Source organism: Thermobia domestica, chromosome 1, assembly GCF_964235325.1.
Source record: "Thermobia domestica chromosome 1, izTheDome1.hap1.1, whole genome shotgun sequence".
Classification (NCBI taxonomy): Eukaryota; Metazoa; Arthropoda; class Insecta; order Zygentoma; family Lepismatidae; genus Thermobia; species Thermobia domestica.
The window spans coordinates 307,192,540-307,213,455 of NC_137454.1; the positions used below are offsets into that span (position 1 = coordinate 307,192,540).

Sequence of the window (20,916 nt, forward strand, 5' to 3'; positions counted from 1 at the left end):
ATTGCAAGATACAAAACGATACATGAATTGGTGGAGAGTTGAATGCAGAAATTTTGAGGGTAAAGTGGGAGATAGAGGCTCGAGTCCTCTCCGGTCCATTAAAAGATTCTAGCGACATCCCACACACCATCTTTTTTCTTTAAATGCATCAATGTTGCATATCTTTGAAATAATCTTTTTTGCCTTGCGACCTGATTTCATATAAAGTATTTGTACAGTGAAGGATCTAAGAACAAGGTTATTTTTAATATAAAAAATACATTGTTGCTTCGTGAGTGTAGTGAATTATTACGTAGTTGTACTTATAAAATAGAAAAGTTTTGTTAGGATAGCTAAGTAATTCAGTTACTAAAAGATTATTTCAAAGAAATTCGAGTTAGTAACCACTAACTTTCATGTAAATTAATTCGCTCTGACTATTTATTCTGCAAGAGTTTACATGTAAAAATTAACAATACAGGGTTAAATGAAATTTTGTCTGCTGAAAAAAGAATATCCGAAATATCCAGAAATAAAATTTAAACTACCCTACCATCAGGAACGTGGAGATAAGTAAGTTAACCTTCAATGTTCTTTTTGCCCAGAAACAAAAGCCTGCCTCAGAGAATCCTATTCTTTGCCAAGCTGATCCAATCAGGATTGCTGTTGTTCACTTCTTTAAGGTCCATCTCCCATCTTTATCTTGGTCTACTAAAATGCTTGCCAACTAACACTATGGACCTTGTTCTTATTTTACATTCAAGTCATATATGTAAGACATCTCGATCTAAGTGTGTAAAAGGTTTACCAATAAGAATGTCACAACTCTAAAATAGAATAGTACGAAAACTACAATGCTGATGTTTTTCTAATAGTCAGTGGCATTATGGTTTGAAAATAATGTTAAAATATCCTCCTCTCCTTCAGTGAATGGAATGCATTCTGAATTTGATATTTTGTACCACTTTTGCATACATGTTGCGTGGCAAATCATCAATGATGCGTTCAATGTACCCTTTCGATTCACGAATTGTTTATGACATATTCTTATAGATCTGAGATGGTACCATAGAAAACAATCCAGTGACATCGACATAATGCGTACTAGGAGCTTTTCGTGCAATAAGTCCAAAATGAAATGAAATGAAATCTTTGTGTTTTACGTCCCACAGTTATGCCGGTTAGGCTAAAGGAGACGGTGATGATGAGTAATGAATGAAATGGTGGAATGAAGAAAGTGGGAGGAAACGGGAGAATCCCGAGAAAACCCACGCACACGATGTTTGTCCACCACAAAGTTCACTTGGCTGGGGCTGGAATCGAACCCGGGACCCCTAGCACCAGAGGTGAACGCTCTACCACTGAGCCACCGCGGCCCCCGTAAGTCCAAAATATCTCATTCCACCCACGGAAGCCGAGGAGGACATTTGAATGACATTATCTTCAAAACATAATGCCGTTGATTGCTTTTCACAATAGAAAAAAATAAAATCATTATCACTTGTAGGTTTCAATCTTTCTCATTTAAAAGTTTTGATGTTCTTATTGATAAACTCGATCAGGTTTCATTTGTCTCTGTGCACCATTGTTTTCAAAAAGGTGTATTCCATAGACTAACTGAACAAATGTCTCGATAATCGTATACAGAAGCTACTGGTGATAAAACCCTTATTACACATTCATTGTATACGTTAAACATTTTGTAGGTGTATTTGTACCTATTGCTAATCAAAATGATAATTTGCAATATTTATGTATAAAAAATATTGGATCTCTGTAATTTCTTTTTTGTAATACTTCAAAGTGTTTTAGGGGGCGCGGTGGCTCAGTGGTAGAGCGTTCACCTCTGGTGCTTGGGGTCCCGGGTTCGATCCCAGCCCCCGCCAAGTGAACTTTGTGGTGGACAAACACCGTGCTCGTGGGTTTTCTCGGGGTACTCCCGTTTCCTCCCACTTTATTCATTCCACCATTTCACTCATCTCTCATCATCACCGTCTCCTTTAGCCTAACCGGCATAACCGTGGGACGTAAAACTCAAAGATTTCATTTTCATTTCAAAGTGTTTTAGCAGTTGTTTCTTTCTTTTTTTTTTTTTTTTTTCCTCCTCCTCATCGATGAAGTTAATGCTACTTGATGAAACAATATAAATGTAATTCCAGTACAATTTAGACGCAGTAAGTAATCATTTTTTTCAAATTACTCAAGTATGGGTTAAATGTATACGTGTAAATAAAAATTAAGGTTAAGTATATTTCCTTTATTTTATTTCACAGGTAAATATCAGACTAATCTCGGTTCACATTGTGCAAATTGCAAATCTTCAGTTCAATCCATTAGCCTCGGAAAATACTGTGTTAGATTCGGATACGATATCAAACAATTCTGTACTAGCGGTTGCCTGGAGGAGTTCAAGAAAGGTCTAAAAGTATGCAGTTACTGTCAAAAGGACATTTCGAGTGGAACTGAGGGATTTCTTGCTCCTGTTGGTGATAAAGGCCAATTTAAGGTGAGTACTAGTGTGTAGTATCAGTTGTTATTGTATCTTTATTTTACAAAATTGTCAAAATAAACTGCCACATGTGAGGACCTGAATAATTCTCCATTGTACTTATCAGTATATTATTTGATATTTGTTGCTGATCCATGCTCCTGTCCTAATTTCTTTTGCGATAGACTTGCTCTGTAATACATTTAATTAATTTGGGTTTTCAACAAAGAATGTGTTCGTAGTGATTTCATCATTTATATGAAAGTCTTTTTATTTATATTACTTCTCCTTTTACACTATGCGAGACTACGTAGTAATAGTTTACTGATGGATAACATATTTTCTTATTTTTTCCTCTAATAGGAACTGTCTACAGACGACATAGGGAAGTTTTCATATACTCTTTTGTTAATATTTTGGATGTGTACTTATAAAACCGTATAAATACTTAATATATTCCATCTTCGTAAGTTGAGCCTAGGAAAGTCAGTGAGGGACACAAAGACAGTTGGCTTTCCAATCTTAAACCATGCATTTTCAGTAGTAGTTTATTTTTTTACTGTTGAGTGACGATAGGGGAAAACGGTAATATGGTACCGATAGGTAGTACGGTAATAGTAAATAAAATAATAATAATAAAGAAATGAATTTGAAATTTCAGCTGATTTACACGTTTTATGACCCTTATATGCCAGAGATTCCCGGTGGGGTCACTCGGTCGAAAAAGTGTAACACGCTTTTTCAGGCCAGCCACCCTGAATGAGATTTTCCTGGGTTTTCCTCATTCACACCAGGCAAATGTCGGAGTGGTACTTAAGTTATAGGTCCCAGGCCGCTTCCTTCCTTCCCTTTCCCCGGATTGGGTGCTCGCCGAGGGACGTCGTCCCTCAAATCGTGAAGGGCTAAATGGCCTTAGATGCCGAAAGCCCAGAAATCTAATATCCTAAATCCCTATATGCCAGAAAAAGGATTTATAGATGTCTGTCTGTCTGTATGTTCCGATATAAATATGTTCATTCGTCTAGAGGCTATACCATTCAACGTATCGAGACCATATTTTAAACTTTAGGTTTTATATTTTTACGTTATGAAGACTTGTACATTTTCTTCAAAAGTAAGATTGGTTTGCTGAAAGGTAAAAAACCAAAATTAGCAATTTTCTCAAAAACAACTATTAACGATTTTGTTCATATTTCATAAATCAATATTCCATTTACAACCTCATGTTGTGGTATAAGTAATTTCTCTGAAAAAAAAAAAAAAAAACAGAATGGGTAATTTACTCTTGGGAGTGAGTTCCTTTCAGACAATTTTCTCAGTAACTGCTCGAGGCGATTTTGTTCATATTTCATGAATACATGATTCATTAATAACCTGACAGTATGGCATCATATTTGTCCTAAAATAATTCACAAATGGTACTTTTTGGGGCGTGCAATTATCTCCCAAAAAATGACTGGCGATTTTGTACATATTTCATAAATACATATTTAATTACAAACGATACTTCTTTAATAATAATAATAACGAAAATAATAATAATAATGAAAAGATCCACAAGAGGTAGTTTACTTTTGGAGATGGGATTTTTTCGGACAGTTTTTTTTTAAAAAATGAAAAACTCCCACCGAATGAAAACCAGAAAGTAGCTTAATGCTTCCCATACCGATGTGAGTTCCATATGACGGCTGCGAACTCCACGCAGTGAATTTTCCCGCTCATCTGTGTATATACGAACATTCACACGGCCGTTACTGTGTCCGAGATAATCGCTTAATACCACACTAGCATTCACCTCACCAATACAGCCTCGCCTTCCACCCCACCCCCCGGCACGTCAGCTATGAACAAGTGTCAGAGGTAATTGTGCAAGAGGAACGTTAAACTTAGGTTTGTCCCCAGCAATTGTTGTTTAGTGTTCGTGCGCCTAGATGGGGAGCTACAGTAGTTGTGATTGTACTGATGGTTGCCGTCCTATCAGTTAGGGTGGCTTGAACGAACCTTTTGTCCATCTCGCTCGAATATTGGGAAGCATGTCTGTTGTGGAAACTCTTGTCTCCCATCGTATACACCATTGATGTATCACTCGACATGCCAATGGTGTACGCAGAAGGGGGGCTGCAGCCCTTCGGAATTTTTAGAAAAATAACATTTTCAACTGAAAAGAGTAATAGGTGAGTAAAAAGCAGAAAAATAGGTAATCGGAAAAATGGAGTCTTATCCAAAAAGGGTTGAGTAAAATTTACGTAATACTTTTTAGAGTCGGTGCAAAATGCACCTGCATTTTAAAGCAAAAGTTAAAAAATGGAAACTAGGTTCAGAAAGCACGAGAATAACGCATTGTAAAATGAGATAGTGGCAAGGCGTTGTATTATTTTTCAAAGAAATGTTTATTTCAATTTTTGAAGCGTTTGAGTCAGCCATCTATCTGGGGGACATTCAGAACAAGCTTTATTTTGTACGGAATACGATTATTCTTTCCAGATGTCACTTCAAAATAATTGGGATTGACCTGCAATGTTTCAAAAAGCCTTCGAACTAAAGGAATCGATGTCCACCGTGCACTACAATAAGCAATAGTTATGAGAAAGTTATACATGGTTTGCCACAAAATGCTGATTCTGAACTTCAGGAATTGTTCAGTTTACCTACTCTCATGTTCAAGTAACAGTTGCTCTCTCGAGATATTGATCCAATGCATCGTATATCCGGAAACATATTACCGAAAAGCACTTTTTATTTGGTGCTTAAATGACATTACTGCTGCTTGAGCTGAAAGATTTTTAGCACGATTATGTTATCATTTCTTGAGCACCTGATTTCAACCAAATGTGATTTGCCATTTGATAATGTTCGACCTGCATTCGAAGTTCACAGAGACGACTTGATTAGTTCTTATAATAAAGTTTTTTTTTTTTTTTTGGGGGGGGGGGAATGGGAATTATGGAGACAAAAATGACGTGGATCTAAAGAAAATCTCTAAGTGCAAGGCGAACTCTACAGTCGTTAGGTGAATGCAATGAAAATATTTTCCTACGAACTAGTCTTCGAAATAGAAATTAACTAGACGGCCATTCCATCGTAACGGGTGTTACATTTGGACAAATAGAAATTGTTATAGAAATGTCCTTACTGGATCATGATATATCAAACTGCCTCGAAACATCACCGTTTGTCTGTATATTTTAGTAAACACTTAATTTGTTACATATACATGATACTACAACTCAGTGAGAGTGAAAAATGTGGCGTAACGGGCGTTACAGCAATTGGACATGCACTTTCAGATGCATGTAAAGTTAAGCCAAACTCTGCGACGGTCCAGCTCAAAATTTGTTTCCAATTATGTGTGCACTTTTCTGAAAGTATGATGTGAATATTACAATCAGAAATTCCATAAGTGTAATGGCTTTTATTTTAAAAAATGTTCAATACCGTAATAGGTGTTACACAAATTGTAACGGGTGTTACACAGTGCGAATGAACTTAAATCAACTTCACTTTTAATGAACATATTATGTAAAGAACAAAATATTACAATGTTAATAGATAAAAAAATTACATAGTACAATGTAGGAAATAAAAACACAAAACAATAAACATATAAATCAGAAGAATGTAGGAAGTTTCAATATTAAATATGTATGTCTGTTGACACACTGATCATCAACAAAAGTCTGTTCTTCTTATGCTTCAGTGACATTAACTCTGGAACTAAACTGCTACACAACTTTACGTTATTCTTTAATTTTCATAATCGGATTTGGCAGTTTACCAATCACGTCTTGAAAATGAATCATATTATGCCGTGCTGGGAAAATCCGCGCCCGGGGCGAGAGTATACGACGTCGCCCCCATACATAGTAGTGAGGTCGACAGACCAGCCGCGAAGCGACAGTGTGGTTGGGGCAAACCGTAAGAAACTTGTCCAAAATAAACCCTGCTTTTCCTTGATTTTGAGGATTTTTTTTTATTATTTTCCTTCCATTTTATCTATGTGCACATGTATTTTCCTAACATGAGTAACATTATAGGACCAATTTCTAAAGCAGGAAGAGAATTTAAGTTCATACTAATTTGTACTGATATGTGAAGAATTTTTCTCTCTTTTTCTTTCTTTTTCTTTTCCTACCGAATTTTTCGCCCCCTTACTTCGGCGCCCGGGGCCGTCACCCCGCTAAACCCCCCTTACGGCACGTCACTAGTATACTTTCTAAACTTCGGCGTAGTTCGAATTCCTTTTCGCCACGAGATTTCAAGAACATAACTCTAATATCACCATTTTCGTCCGAAAGTCCTTGACGAATTCGAACTTCACGATAGTCTTTGTTACTTATTTCATCTTTTATTGCCAGCAAGTCAACATTCCAACACAAACATCCTCTTTCCGCAAAGGGCTGTTCACAAATTCGGAGTCTGTGTAGCGTAGTGTAGGGTTTTTCCGGTTTCTTGATGAAAATCTGTCGCGCTGCAGCCTCTAATAATTTGCTAAACGAAGACTTCCAATAGCAGCGTATGGGGCTTCTGATAAAGAAGTAGACTTCTAACGTGTGGTCAAAAAAACAGAGACAAAGGTTTCAGCAAGTAACTCTTTATTATACACTTACAATAATGTGTTACTGAAAGCATGTAAATGCTGGACATGTACTGCAGACATAATCAATGGATTGCACTATCCCGTCCATGTTTAGCAGCTGAGCGCACCTTCCTATATATGCCTGAGAAAGAGTTTTGCCAATACTGGGAAGGAAGTTCGGAGAAGGTTCTCTTCCACCTCTTGATCAGGGTTTCCTTGGAATTTGCTTCCCATCCATTGGCGTATACCAAAGCTTTGTGAGTTGCCCAGAAATCCTCAATAGGGACATTTGGGGGGTTGTCTTCTTTGCGAATGTACCGAATTCCCAAGTCGTCAAGTTTTGCGACAGTTGCCCTCGCATAATCAGCTGATGCCAAATCAGGCCAAAACACGTATTCCTCATTATTTGGGTAATGTTCCTGTATGTATGGTATCAGTCGGGCCTCGATACACTCCGTTATGTATGTATTCGCGCTGATGGCACCCCCAGAGGTCATGAAAAATGGCTCCGAAGCCACTTTGGGTCCAGCAGAGAGCCATGCCATCAGTTTCAGACCAAATTTTGCCTTCCTGTTATATTTGATGTCCGTATTTTTATCCTTTCCCTTCTTCGTGAAGTACTTCAACGGCCTGTTGCATTTTAACGGATAGTAACTCTCATCATCGACGACGACATCAAGTGCAAATGGACGTTCTCTGGTTCCTTTGAAAAGAGTGGCGAGCCTTTGTCGTTGTCTCTTTGCTTGGCCCTCGTTGACTTTGGGGGCATTTCGCTGCCTCCTTTGTATGTACTCCATGCTCTGCACTACTTTTTTCATCGTTGCATGGTGATGGCCATACTTCTGTCCTATCCACCTGTACGATACACCAGGCCTTGATGACATTCTGCGTGCAAGGGACCGCCTTTGGTTTTTATCCAAAGTAATCCTTGGGTGTCCACTTTCCGCATTCCTTTTTGTCCCTTGTCCACTCTTGACCCTTCCTATTGTTTTATAAACCCATGACCTGGCATATCCAAGCCCTACGAACTTCTTCACCACTTCCGCAACTGGAACATCAGGGTGCAGCTCAAGGAACAATTCAAGTTTTTTTCGCCTTTCCTCTTGTTCCGACGCAGCCATGGCTCTGCACGTGTTTATTTCCTTCTGAGTCTTCCCTGTTTACCTGTCAAGATATCACTGTACACGTAGGCATGGCTACGCCCACCACCCTGTTCCATATACCAGTGTTGCCACCCATTAAACTTTGTCTTTTTTTTTTTTACCACACGTTAGTATGTTATGAGTACTTAATTCAAATACGGCCCTTTTATGTTATTTAACCACTACCTTGAGTGTGTGACTTAACGGGGAGATAAGAGGGAGTCCCCTATCCCACGATATCTCCTAGATGTTATTTTCTTTGGAGTGCACTTCATCACCTCCCGTTCAATGTCCCTTAATTCGCACACTGTTCACCCTTACCATAATTCATGTCTTCAGAAGAGGACTTTCTATAACTTTACTAACTTCAAATTCCCTCTTTAGAGTCTTAGAGCTAGCCTAAGTGTGCAAAATATCACTGTCAAACCAAGCTAATAATTCACGTGTAACACCCGTTACTTTGGCAATGTAACACCCGTTACGCAGTTTTTGCCTATTAAATTATAAATATAATGATATTCATCTTTTTATTGTATTGCCCATGTGCTCATTTTTACTTTTGCAAAAGATAGACTACTTCTGACTTTTAGTACAAGTTGTATAGAAAAAAATATATCTTTTTTGTAACGTGCGTTACATAATTACATTGGTACCAAAAGTAGTCAAATAGAAGACTACTTAATATACTAACAGCTTTAAAACTTCTGAGTTTCAGTTCCTAAGGTGTACGTGCTTGTCTACACCGCAGTGTAACTGAATCAAATGCTTATCATGTGTTGTGTAGGGGTGTCCAATATTGTTGGTAAATTCTCCCTTCGACTGGCTTCGTACAGCATGGAATTTCAATCGCTCAAAAAGACAAAAACTAAAACTTTTTAACAAGAAATCGATCTGCATAGTAAATTTTGAGCTTTTCTGGTCATTTTTATATAAATAACGAGCAAAATATATTTAAAACGATTTTCTGTCTTTAGGCTATATTTACGTGGAATGGCCGTAGAACAAGTAAAAATAAATTGAATGGGTATGCTCTACTCTTTCTTCATAGAGATGGTTTAGATCTCAGTAGCGATTTGGATATATTGTTTTTTTCTTGAAAGTTACAAACCTACTATCTGAATAGAGTTAATAAATTGTGCAAATATACGAAATACTTTCTTGCTCAGACATCACTTCTTAGGGATTTTTTTTTTTTTTAGTGTATTATGATAAAGACTTTGATGGAGTATATATATATATATATATATATATATATATATATATATATATATATAGAGAGAGAGAGAGAGAGAGAGAGAGAGAGAGAGAGAGAGAGAGAGAGAGATAATATATATGCATGCTAAATGTCATATTATACGTTGAGAAACGTTCATAAGATCGTTGTCGTTGATGCATTCATTGTAAAATGTCGTATTTGTGATTATAGGATTTCTGCAGTCAACAGTGTATGGAGAAGTACGAAAATATGAATAACACTGATCCTCCGCCAATGGTAACTGCTTTGTGTTCTGTTTGTAACAAGAGCAAAATAGTAAAGGTTGAAGTTCTTCATGACAGTAAAGCTCATAAACTTTGTAGTGAACCGTGCTTTGCTGCTTTTAAATTCGTAAACAAAATTAATGCAGGTAAGGACATTACAAAATAACAATTAAATTGTACTGCATAGTAGTATAAAATATTAATTTCAGTTTCACTACTGTTGTCGCTTCTTGTACGGGATTGTGTTCATTTGATGTTTTATTTTGATTAAATGATAATTTGAATATAGTGATGTTTATTCTAATTACTGATTGAAGTTATAGTTATGTAATAGTTACTTACTGATTCTTAATTTGATTGTAGCATATCCAATCATTTTAGCTTACACTTTTCAAAATTTAAAACATATATTGGGTTGGTGGTACAGGGTGTCCAATATACAATGCAACCCGGAGTTTGGGATATTAGAACTTTTGAACCTGAAGTGATACACAAATAATGGTTATACCAAAATGAAGCCTTGTGTATGTATATATTTTTAAACTAGAAAGCAACAATTGAAGTACACTAGGAACCACATAGTGTTGCCAGATGTAACCGAAGTTTGTTTTCTTTTCTTTTCTTCAAAACATGTAAATTGACTCATACGTACGGATGTTCTGTCGTTAATTTTCAGTTTGTTTAGTCGGAGTAGCTTGAAAACTATAGAGCAGAAAAAAGAAGTTATCATTTCCACCGATAACTAATCGGATGAGGCCTCTGTAAGGGGAACTAGGGAAATCGTAGTTTTCATAAATTAACACTCTGAATTGGCAACTTTGCTGATGTTTCAGTGCATCAAAAGGTGCGTTAAGGATCTGTCTACATTATGCAATTCCTGAAAACAATGAAAAACAAACTTTGAAATTATCGTGATAAAATATTTACTTACATGCACCCGGCAACACTGCTATTCAATTCTATGGGGCTATTTAAAGCAAGAGGTATATAAGAACGATTCTCAAACTATTGAAGACCTGGAAACGAATTTTGCATGCCATTGAGAACATTAATACTTCTAATCTTTGTAAAATTGCTTCCAACCTGGTGAAACGTGTGAACTAGTGTTTGAATCGTAACAGGGGACACTCCCAGCATCCGCTGTAGAGCTGGTAAGTCATTTCTGATAGTAGCAGTGTTGCCGGGTGCATGTAAGTAAACGTTTTATCATGATAATTTCCAAGTTTGTTTTTAATTGTTTTCAGGAATTGCATAATGTAAACAGACCCTTAACACATCTTTTGATGCACTGAAAGATCAGCAAAGTTGCCAATTCAGAGTGTTAATTTATGAAAACTATGATTTCCCTAGTTACCCCCATACAGAGGCCTGATCCGATTAGTTATCGGTGAAAATGAATTTTTTTTTTCTTCTGCTTCATAGTTTCCAAGCTACTCCAACTAAACAAACTGAAAATTAACGACATAATATCCATACGTATGAGTTATGAGTCAATTTACATGTTTTGCACCAAAAAAAAAAAAAAAAATGATTTACACCTTCAGTTACATCTGGGAACACGGTGGTTCCTAGTGTACTTCAGTCGTTGCGTACAATATTATATCCGTGAGTATTGAATTATCCCACTTCCTCATTTCATTAATTTCCCCATTATCTTCAACTCGGATTTTATATTCAGTTTGCGTTGTTCTAAAAAAATATAACAGGAGCCTCGATTTCATTTTCTTTTATCGCCTTTTTGTATTCTGTGAGCAATAAATCAAGTGGTTATGTTTGAATATGACTAAGCATAATACCATAAATAATTCAAACGACACAAGCAGGCATGAAAACCAGATATTTTTTTTGTAAAAATCCCTTGAATTTTTAAAGATTATCCTTTATATCTTGGAAATAGGGCTTTACGTGTAATAACGTGTTCTTTTGGAGAGATTAAATTATTTTTAATGTATTTATTATAGGAATCACAGAAGTATAAATACATGGGGTTACAGCAAATTGTATTGTCTAATGAAAGCTAAAAATTTACTACAACCAACTTCTTATTATACATGCACATCACCAGACAAAACGAAAACGAGTAAACGAAAAACACAAGCAGTCGGAAATGTTTATTAATTTGTAACAAAAGAAATGGTTTAGCATAAGAAAATTATAAATATATACGTACATACAATCGTAAGAGAAATTGCTTTATAGTATAGTTTGTTTATTCATATATAGTGTATGATATATTAGTGTGTAGGTCAAAAAATGATATATTTATGTTACACTATCGTGTCTAATTGAATATTCGTGCATTTAAATTATGTTGTTAGATTTAGCTTTTTTGTTAGGTTCGCTTATCTGGTAATGGGTTTATATTATTACAGTTTCTATTCTTGCTGTTTATGACTCACGAGCTGCAGTTTAATATAAATGGTATTCATACGTTGGAAATTCCTTGCCGTTTGAATTTTTTCGATCGCCTTCACCGAAGTAAAGTAATAATAAAATTTCCTATAAAAGTAAGTCTCAAACTGGATAATCCATTTACGAAGGTTTGTTATATTACTGAAGATCCGTAGCAGTTCGAAAGTTATTTAAAATATTTCTGTCAGGTCTGTGTATGTTTGATAACCATTTCAAAATCCTGGTAGAATTACTTTTATAGATTAAAATGTATGCAGTGATCAATCATGTGTATTTTTATTCCAGATCAATGTGATCAGTGTAAGAAATACTTTGACAAGGCCGGCAATGATAGGTATTCAATATTTTACGATGAAGCCCCTCACAGTTTTTGCTGTAAAACTTGTATGAATGTGTACATTCTTGCAAACAGGAAAATTGTTCCGTGTAACTGGTGTAAAGTAAGTAACGTTAATTTTTGTACGTAGAAAGTTTCTTTTAGCTTAATTTTAGTATTATAGAACTAGAAACTATGTCGTCCTTAAGCTTAGTAAGAGAATCTCGTACAATTAGTGCGCTGACTGTAATCTTACAATTGTCAGGTTCAGACGATGTTAAGATTATATATGAATTAAATGAAAGGATTTCGAAATTATTCCGAGTAATGTTTTACAAGCAGAGTTGAAGGTTTGCGATCGATTATGCCGTCAGCTCAAAGCGTTGCATTGTTTTATAAATTTCCTTTCTCTTTAACTTGTACTCCAATTAATTAATTTTGGTGTTGTATAGGTAACTTTTTGCTTTTCCTTAAGATACCCATCATCCTTTATTTATTTACTTTTATTTGCTACAAGTAAACATAGCCACCATTTTAGTAAACAGAGCAGTGAATAAATCGTAATTGAATTTGTATTGTCTGTATGTCCAGTCACACTCACGAGTATTAGGAAATAATTCAGAACAGATTTCACCTGTTTGTGGATCGAATTGTGGTGGAAGATTGCATTTTTAAAGAGGGTATAGGAAAAAAAAAAAAAAAAAACATCCTTTATGTGAGAATTGCAAATTAAATATGTAGCTTTAGTTATTGCTTTATTCCTTTGCTGTATTCATGAGTTCTTCAATTAATTTTACTAAGGGTTCTGAGCACTCATTTGCATTTGCCTGTCATTTTATGTGTGTTATCGTTTACTCTTAAAGAAATTAGACTTAGTTTTTGTTAAATTAAATAAAATCACTGATAGCATGATCTTTAAGATTCAGATGCATAAATGAAATATGTAATTTTATATGATGATATGCAGATTTATAATAGATAGTAAAATGGTTAATAAACTTTTGAAAAAAAGATAAGTGAACAAATATAAGCTAAAGGGTAGTAAATATTCAAGTGAAAAGAAATGAAACTTTAAAACCAAACGTAACTTTATTAATGTTAACATGTCAAAAGATTATACAGGAAAATTTACTTTTAATCAAATCTCTAACTAATTGCCCATAATTGGCGTTGTAGATATATAAAAGTTGCCTATTAAAAATATTGAGAAACATGCTCGTAAGCCGAGGCTTTTGCTAAATAAAAATAATAAAAGAGCCATTTTAAATAAAATGTAAAAAGCACTTTCATATTAAACAATATACTTTAGGCCAGCGGCTCCCTACCTTTTCTGACTGATGATACACTTCGCGACTCACTTGTTGATTTTTTTTATTATTAATAATATAAACTATAATAGTGTAGGCATATTAATTTTTATAAAATAGTGACATTGTATTATTAAGCATTTTTCCTATCGCTGAAGATGTTGAATTGATTTTAAATGAATTGTGATTTTTAAATTTCGCAACACATCTGTTGAGAACTACTGCTTTAAAACATCATTTTTACTCTGAAAAATGTGATGATCTCTACAGCTGTAGGTATTCTCACTAACAAAGTAGAATCCTCTAATATCTCCAGAGCTGCTAAATCCTAATAAACACAAGTCCAAAATTAAATCTTCACCTCTAATAAATTTGTAGTTTATATAGTGAGTCTTCCCTTAGTTAGTGGGTTAAAACTTATCTTGTACTTTGTTGTAAACACACAATATATTGTATTTGCGCGAATATAGGCCACACTTTTTTCCCCCTAAACTTTGGTTTGAAAAATCATAGTGCGGCATATAATCGAAATTTTTCCCCTCAGCTAATGAATCATTAATTTCAAAATGACATGTACACGTATCATCTTGGTTGAAATTAGTACCACCATAAGGTACTGCATTTACTTTTGTAAACCATGAAAGACTTAGGAAAATAGTAGAAAATCTTCCCTTGATCGTAAAAATTGCCACGTTAATTGGGTACCAATAACACCTTACATTGGCACAAAAATCACTTGTACACTTAATATTTTTATTAACAGGAATACGCATCTTTGTTATACAGTATGTGTAATATATACGGTATATTTATATACAGTACCTGTTCTTGAAAGAAGAAAAGCAACTGTGTTTGGCAAAATTGCGTCAGCTTGTTTGTACACACCCGAATCAAGCACAATCACTTCCATCATCACCAGCGTCTGATTCTTCACTCTTGCTAGACAATCCAGAATGCTGCTCAGAGTCTCTATCACAAAGGTCTTCTTCAGTCCCATAAAGATTATTGGAAATTCTAGTTTTTCTGAAACTTTTCATGCCAAATTCTTCCGATATTGACCGTCAAACAACCAAAATCCAATGGCACACTTCTAACACCACGTTGCAAACTGCCTCCTAGCGTCGAAGTTGCTTTGTTCATGATGTAATTTCTATAGAATTGTCTTATACTAGCTTTGAATGGATGATTGATACATACTTCCAAAGCTACAGCACACAATTTTCTCGTAAATTTCGTAGTGCGGCCTATATTCGAGATTTACTTTTTCTATAATCTCGTGTCAAAATTTTAAATGCTGCCTATATTCACGCAAATACGGTATTACCCATAGCATTGGGCTCTGTGAAAGATGTCGCTTTTTTGGGCTCTGTGAAAGATGTCACTTTTATGCTTACAAACTGTTCAAGCTTTTAAAATACCTCTCATATTTGCATAGGCTTTCACCTGTAATATATTTTTCATTTTATGAAAAATTAAAATTTTCCCATTTATCAATAAAAGTATACAACAAGCAGAGAAGAGGCACGTTTCATCTTTATCGGCTTCTGACCAAAAAAAAAAAAAAAACCATAAGCGCGCTTACAATGTCGCAAGTGAAACGTAACAAAATGTAATGGAATGTACCTGATTTCAGCAAGTAAGATCACGCCTAGCAAAGTAGTATCAGAGGTGTGATAATCCATTATTCACTACTATTTTATTTTTAGGGGCCTTTTGATATGTTTCGGCGTAAGCCGATGGAATGTATGCTGTTATTGCATTATACTCTCGCAGGGGGGCAAAAGGTAATATCTTCCTAAACTTGGGCAAGCAATTCTCAAAACATGGAAAAACGCCTATATACTTCAAGTTACACCCCATATATCAACTAATGCCCCTCCAAATTGAAAATTATTTGAAAATGATGCATTTTTCTTTCTGTTTTTCAGGTTAAGAAATACAACTTTGATATGATACGACGAATTTCAAGTTCTGGTCAAGTTGTTATGATGTGTTCTCTTAATTGTCTAACGCTGTATCAAGTATCTATAAATGCTGTATCGTCCCGTAGGTAAGTATTTGCTATTCTTAAATTATGTAATGTATTGTGTAGTCACGTGTGTACATGAGTAATAAACACAAATTACGTTTGAGTATGCCAAGTTGCATCAAGACGACACTATCAGGAAGGAAGATACCTACAGCGAAGAAGAAAGTAATATGCCGGAAAAAAAAATACAATATTTTTCCAGAAATGTCACGTGTAAGCATGTAAGCAAATACCTTGTTGTACATCGGATATCATCTCAGCGGTTCTTAATAGACAACTGTTAAATGTTGTCAATTCTCACATGTATCCTCCCTTCTCTTGTAAACAGTGTTCTTAATTCAGCTCCACACACAAAATTCATTGGTGGCAAATTAGGTGAATGAGGTAGCCGAGGAACATGCCGTCCAAGACCGATTCACAGATTAGGAAATGTGGTATTTAAATTATCACGTACTCAGTAAAGATAGTTATCTTCAGTCATACGCTGAACAGGCACAAAGGGTCACAAACCTAATCTATAATTCCACGCCAAACACTATTGATAATTTGTTACTGTAGTGGCATGTTTATCGGAAACTATATAAGAATAATGTGCTTCTCGGCACATGTCTGATAGCTGAGCGAGCGAAGATACACTCACCAGAATGAAAATATTCTGGTACATTTGCAACACAGTTCAACATTCAGCATCAGCATGCTATTTTTCTCTTTTCACAGAATGAATTACTACAACTGCTGCAAGATTTCCCTCTCGAATGTTCATGTACTTCCATCACGACGGAGAGCACTATTCCATGCCGTTCGCCTAGTACATGACCATCTACATGCCACATTTCGCAATCGGTCGTGGCCATTTCTTGGCCTTCATTCTCATAAACTGAAACCAATGTTTTTTTTGTGTGTGTTGGATGAAGGATATTGTTTATAGGCGAAAGTAAGGCACAGATGAAGAAATAATCGAAAACATTCAACAGGCCTGTGCTTCTATCAAGGACTGTCGAGATGATATCCGAAGTTCAACAAGGCATGTGCTTACACGTACTGCCAAATACATTGAAGTGAGCGTTGACATTTCTGAAAACTTGGTGTAATTTTTCATGAGAGTAACTAGGTTTTCAGTGTATTACTTGCTTCCGTGATGTTGTGCATCTAGATCCCTGATAGTGCTCTCATGATGTAATTTTGCACACTTGCTAAACCATGTTGTACAGAGGTTTGTACATCGTGGACAGCTGTTGTTGATTTCCTGTCATCACTTTCGGTAGTGTAAATGTTGAACACTGAAATTTCGGCGTGACAAACATAAATATTTTTTATTTTCCATATTTTTTCACCCATAAAGGAAGTTCACGTCATAATCTTACAAAGTCTGTTTCATTCCCTGCTAAGCAATAATTAGGATCAGTTTATCTTCATTTGTTTCGGTGGTAGGGGAGTTACAAATTATTTATCTGTAGTGCATCAATATCTCGAAAAGAAAGCCGATTTTATCTATTGTTTATGTAGCCTCTTTTCCGTGTCATAAACCATTCTTCCACTTCTCAAACTATTATCCTTTCCTCACCGGGCAATTTGTAAGTGTATATATCGGCAAGGTAGTACTAAAATATCCAGCTAGAAACATTGTAACGCGGACACCGGTGCTTCATCGGATACACGCGGACTTTCAGAATCTCCGTGTAGACTATATTTGACAGTTACAAACAAAAATGCACTAAAGGTACTAAATATAGTATGAAGAAAACTGAAACCCGAAGTCTGTCTTCAGCTCCGCAGTCACTTTTGCGTAAAATTCTTGGTGAAACCCTTTTCAATCCTGCTATTCCTGTTATTAAAGTTACACTTCGGTCTACTGCTGCTTTTCGCCGATGCTGTTTTGTCATGAGTTCTGTAGGTCGTCATCACCTTGGACACTGTTCCTAACGACACACCTAACATTGGCTCCTCAGATACACTTGCGCGAACAAACAGTACACTTTATTCTGAAAATTATAGAGATCTTCCATTTTGCAACACACCTTCGTTCTGACTCGCTTTCGTACTAGGAGACACGGTGGCTCACTGGGAGAGCTGTGGTGCGTGGGATTCTTGGTTCGATCCTCGGGCTTTGTGGTAGACAACATCGTGTCCGTGAGTTTTCTCGGGTACTCCCGTTTCCTCCCACATTCTCATTCCATATATTCAATCATCGTTCACCTGCCTTAATCGTCCGTCTCCCATAGCCTAATGGGCATAAACGTGCGACGTTAAACTGGAAGATTTCATTTCACTTACGTACTACAAATAACCATCTAACGTGATACTCTTAAGAACTATTTATATGGTTAAGTATCTCAAATGATATAAAAAGTGAATCAAAATCAGTATTAAGTTCCATAATTGTCATCCATTCTATTTGTCATGTATTTCTGTCATTTAATGTTCACAAATGACCATCTTTTATCAAAATCCATCTGGGTAAAATAATATAATTCTTAGGCTTGAAGCCTGGAAGAGGTAAAAGTATATCCACATGTTTGACGAAGATGAAAGGAAACCGTATATTTCACCATCAAATACATATAGTACAATTAGTAGTTGTTATAGTGAATACTTAGGAATGAAATTTTCTGTTTCGGAAGTATGAGGAGAGACAATTCTTCTTTAGTACTTTATTTTGCGTAATAATAGTGTAGTTTAGTAATACGATTTTTTCAAATATTTTAATAATCTATAGACAAAAATTATTATACCAAGAAAGAGAAATTATAAATTCTAAATTTCATGGTTATAAATCAACTTCACAATTTTGTGACACTGGAATTCGCAGTTAATTTGGGCATTAACTTTGCAAAATATGTTCTAGTTATTTCTTTTCATAAATCATTGTACGATTAATATCAGGTGATCTAACAAGTAGTAACGCCTTTTGAGCATGACATGGAGTTAGAGTTTCAAATCTTAGGGTATATGAGTCACAGCGGCTCAGTCTAATGTTATTTGCAGTTGACAGGTGAAGCTAATAGATACGCAGAAAGTGTTGGAATCCTTAGAATCAGATGTAAGTTATCGCACCGTGAAGATGGGTTAACTTTCCGCAAAATTGTCCATTTTACAATTTTATTTTGATAAAGGCGCAAATGCTGCACAGACCCGTGAAGAAATTTGTGCTGTTTACGAGAGGATACCTTATCAAAAGCAAAGTCAAAAGAGGGTTCAATCGTTTTCATTTTGAAATTTCGATATACAAGATGGTCTTCGCAGTAAGCGACCATTCATAGCAAAAGTGGATGATGTTCTGGGCTGGCGTGTAAGCAGTCATGACATCGGCAGTGACCTATAAATCAGTCACCAAACAGGATTAAACCATTTGGAGAAAGCAGGCAACAAAAAGAAGCTCGATATTTGGGTGCCACATGAAGTGACTCAAAAATATTTAGTCGATCGAAATTCTAACTGCGAATATCTGCTGAAATGGAACGAACTCGAGGCATACAGTGTACATCACGAGCTGCTGCAGCCCCCAAAACGATGGACTCGGAGTTGTACTATCGACAATTAGCGCTAGTACATCTAGCAATTCAAAAGAAACGGCCGGAACTAGACAACAGAAAAGGTTTCGTGTACCACCGCATACATCTTCGACGACCCGTCGAAAATTAGAACAACTTGGCTTCTAAATTTTAGTGTATCAATCGTATTGTCTAGACCTGTAACCGTCAGACATACCATTTGTTTCCTTCTCTGTAGAACTCCCAGAATCCTGATGGTGTTACGTTAGTTTCAAAAGAGGCTTGTGAAAAGCACGTGTCAAATTTTTTTGAGCAGAAACCATAGATCTATAGCGACGGAATTTTGGTGTTACCGGAAAAATGGCAAGTCATCGAATAAAATGGTAGATAATGTTCTTTTCAAATCACAATAGATATATTCTCAATTTTGACTCCCAAAGGCCCAGATATTATGATTGAATTATTTTAGTAAATACGATATTCTTTTCTTTTGCAGAATAAAATGTGACTTCTGTTCATCTGTAGCTCAAGCACAGTATCACTTAACCATGTCAGATGCAACGATTCGTAACTTCTGTACATATCAGTGTGTATTAAATTTCCAAGGACAATATACGAAGTCTCCGCTGACATTACCTGGCAGTGAATCTGCTCCTATACCAACAGGTATGTGTATGAAATGATTGTCATCACATTGTTGAAATACGCTTATTTATACTGTAAGACTCGCAAAGCTCACCAACCTATATTGTTGGCATTACAAATTAATTAGCACATATTTATCACATGAAGCATTTTTTTCCTCAATGCAAGCAATACCATATTTGAATTTTTATCAATTTTGAAAATGCACATTTACAAGCGACCAATAGCAATATAGATTATCTTATTGGTACATTAAATAATAATTTCTTTTAAAAGTGAGTTTTTATACTGACACGGTCAGCCATTTGCACTGTTTTTCTTTCTTTTGGTGAAAGAATTACATTGTTAGGTTTGTGGATACGAAGGTAATTGATAATTTATCTTCTCATTATTTAGTCTTAATATGTTTTTATAAAGTATGGGCCCTGACCTTGTGTAGTGTAAAATGTAATTAGGAAATATTTTCTGAAGTCTGAGGTTTGACAGCGAAGTAGAATGTGATTAATTTCACCTGTCACCTCAGTACATCAACATATCTTGTCGTCTCAGATGAATTTAAAAAAATGTATTTTGGTATTGTTTTTATCGTAGAACGTTACTAACTGTGCCTTCTAGAAAAGTGCTTTACATGGTAGTGCAGTATCCCTGCTTATAGGGACCAGTTGCTTACTAGGACTACGATCAGTGGTACTATAATGCGGAATGTACTGTATGTATACATGTATTTGGGAAAATCACAAAGGTAATAACCAGACTGGCGGAGACGGGAATCCTTTGGCTGCGTGGAAACTCAAGTTACAGAAACTGTCCATTAATCTGGAAACCAGGATTCGGGTCAATAACAGTTTTTCTTAATTCTGCTATTGTCCCAGACACACATTCTGCTATTGTGTGAGATTTAAGTTCGTGTAAAAAGACTCATTTTTTCTACCAGAAAACTTTTTCCGTGCACATCCGTTAATGTCCAGATGAAAGTAGTGCATTAGTGGACTAATTTTTGTCAATAACTTTTATTGGGAGAGCTCCTTCGTGGCTAAGCGATTACGTACGCA

The 20,916-nt window shown here is 35.7% G+C and overlaps 1 protein-coding gene across 1 annotated transcript in view; it reads left to right on the plus strand.

Annotated features, from left to right (window-relative positions):
- woc (zinc finger protein without children) overlaps positions 1–20,916 on the plus strand; it is a 98,848-nt gene that overhangs the window by 23,861 nt on the left and 54,071 nt on the right. The window contains exons 5-9 of the mRNA XM_081727230.1: positions 2,253–2,485; positions 9,612–9,810; positions 12,362–12,516; positions 15,628–15,749; positions 19,716–19,885. Of these exons, the coding sequence (XP_081583356.1) occupies positions 2,253–2,485; positions 9,612–9,810; positions 12,362–12,516; positions 15,628–15,749; positions 19,716–19,885 (879 nt within the window). The remainder of the gene's footprint in view (positions 1–2,252; positions 2,486–9,611; positions 9,811–12,361; positions 12,517–15,627; positions 15,750–19,715; positions 19,886–20,916) is intronic.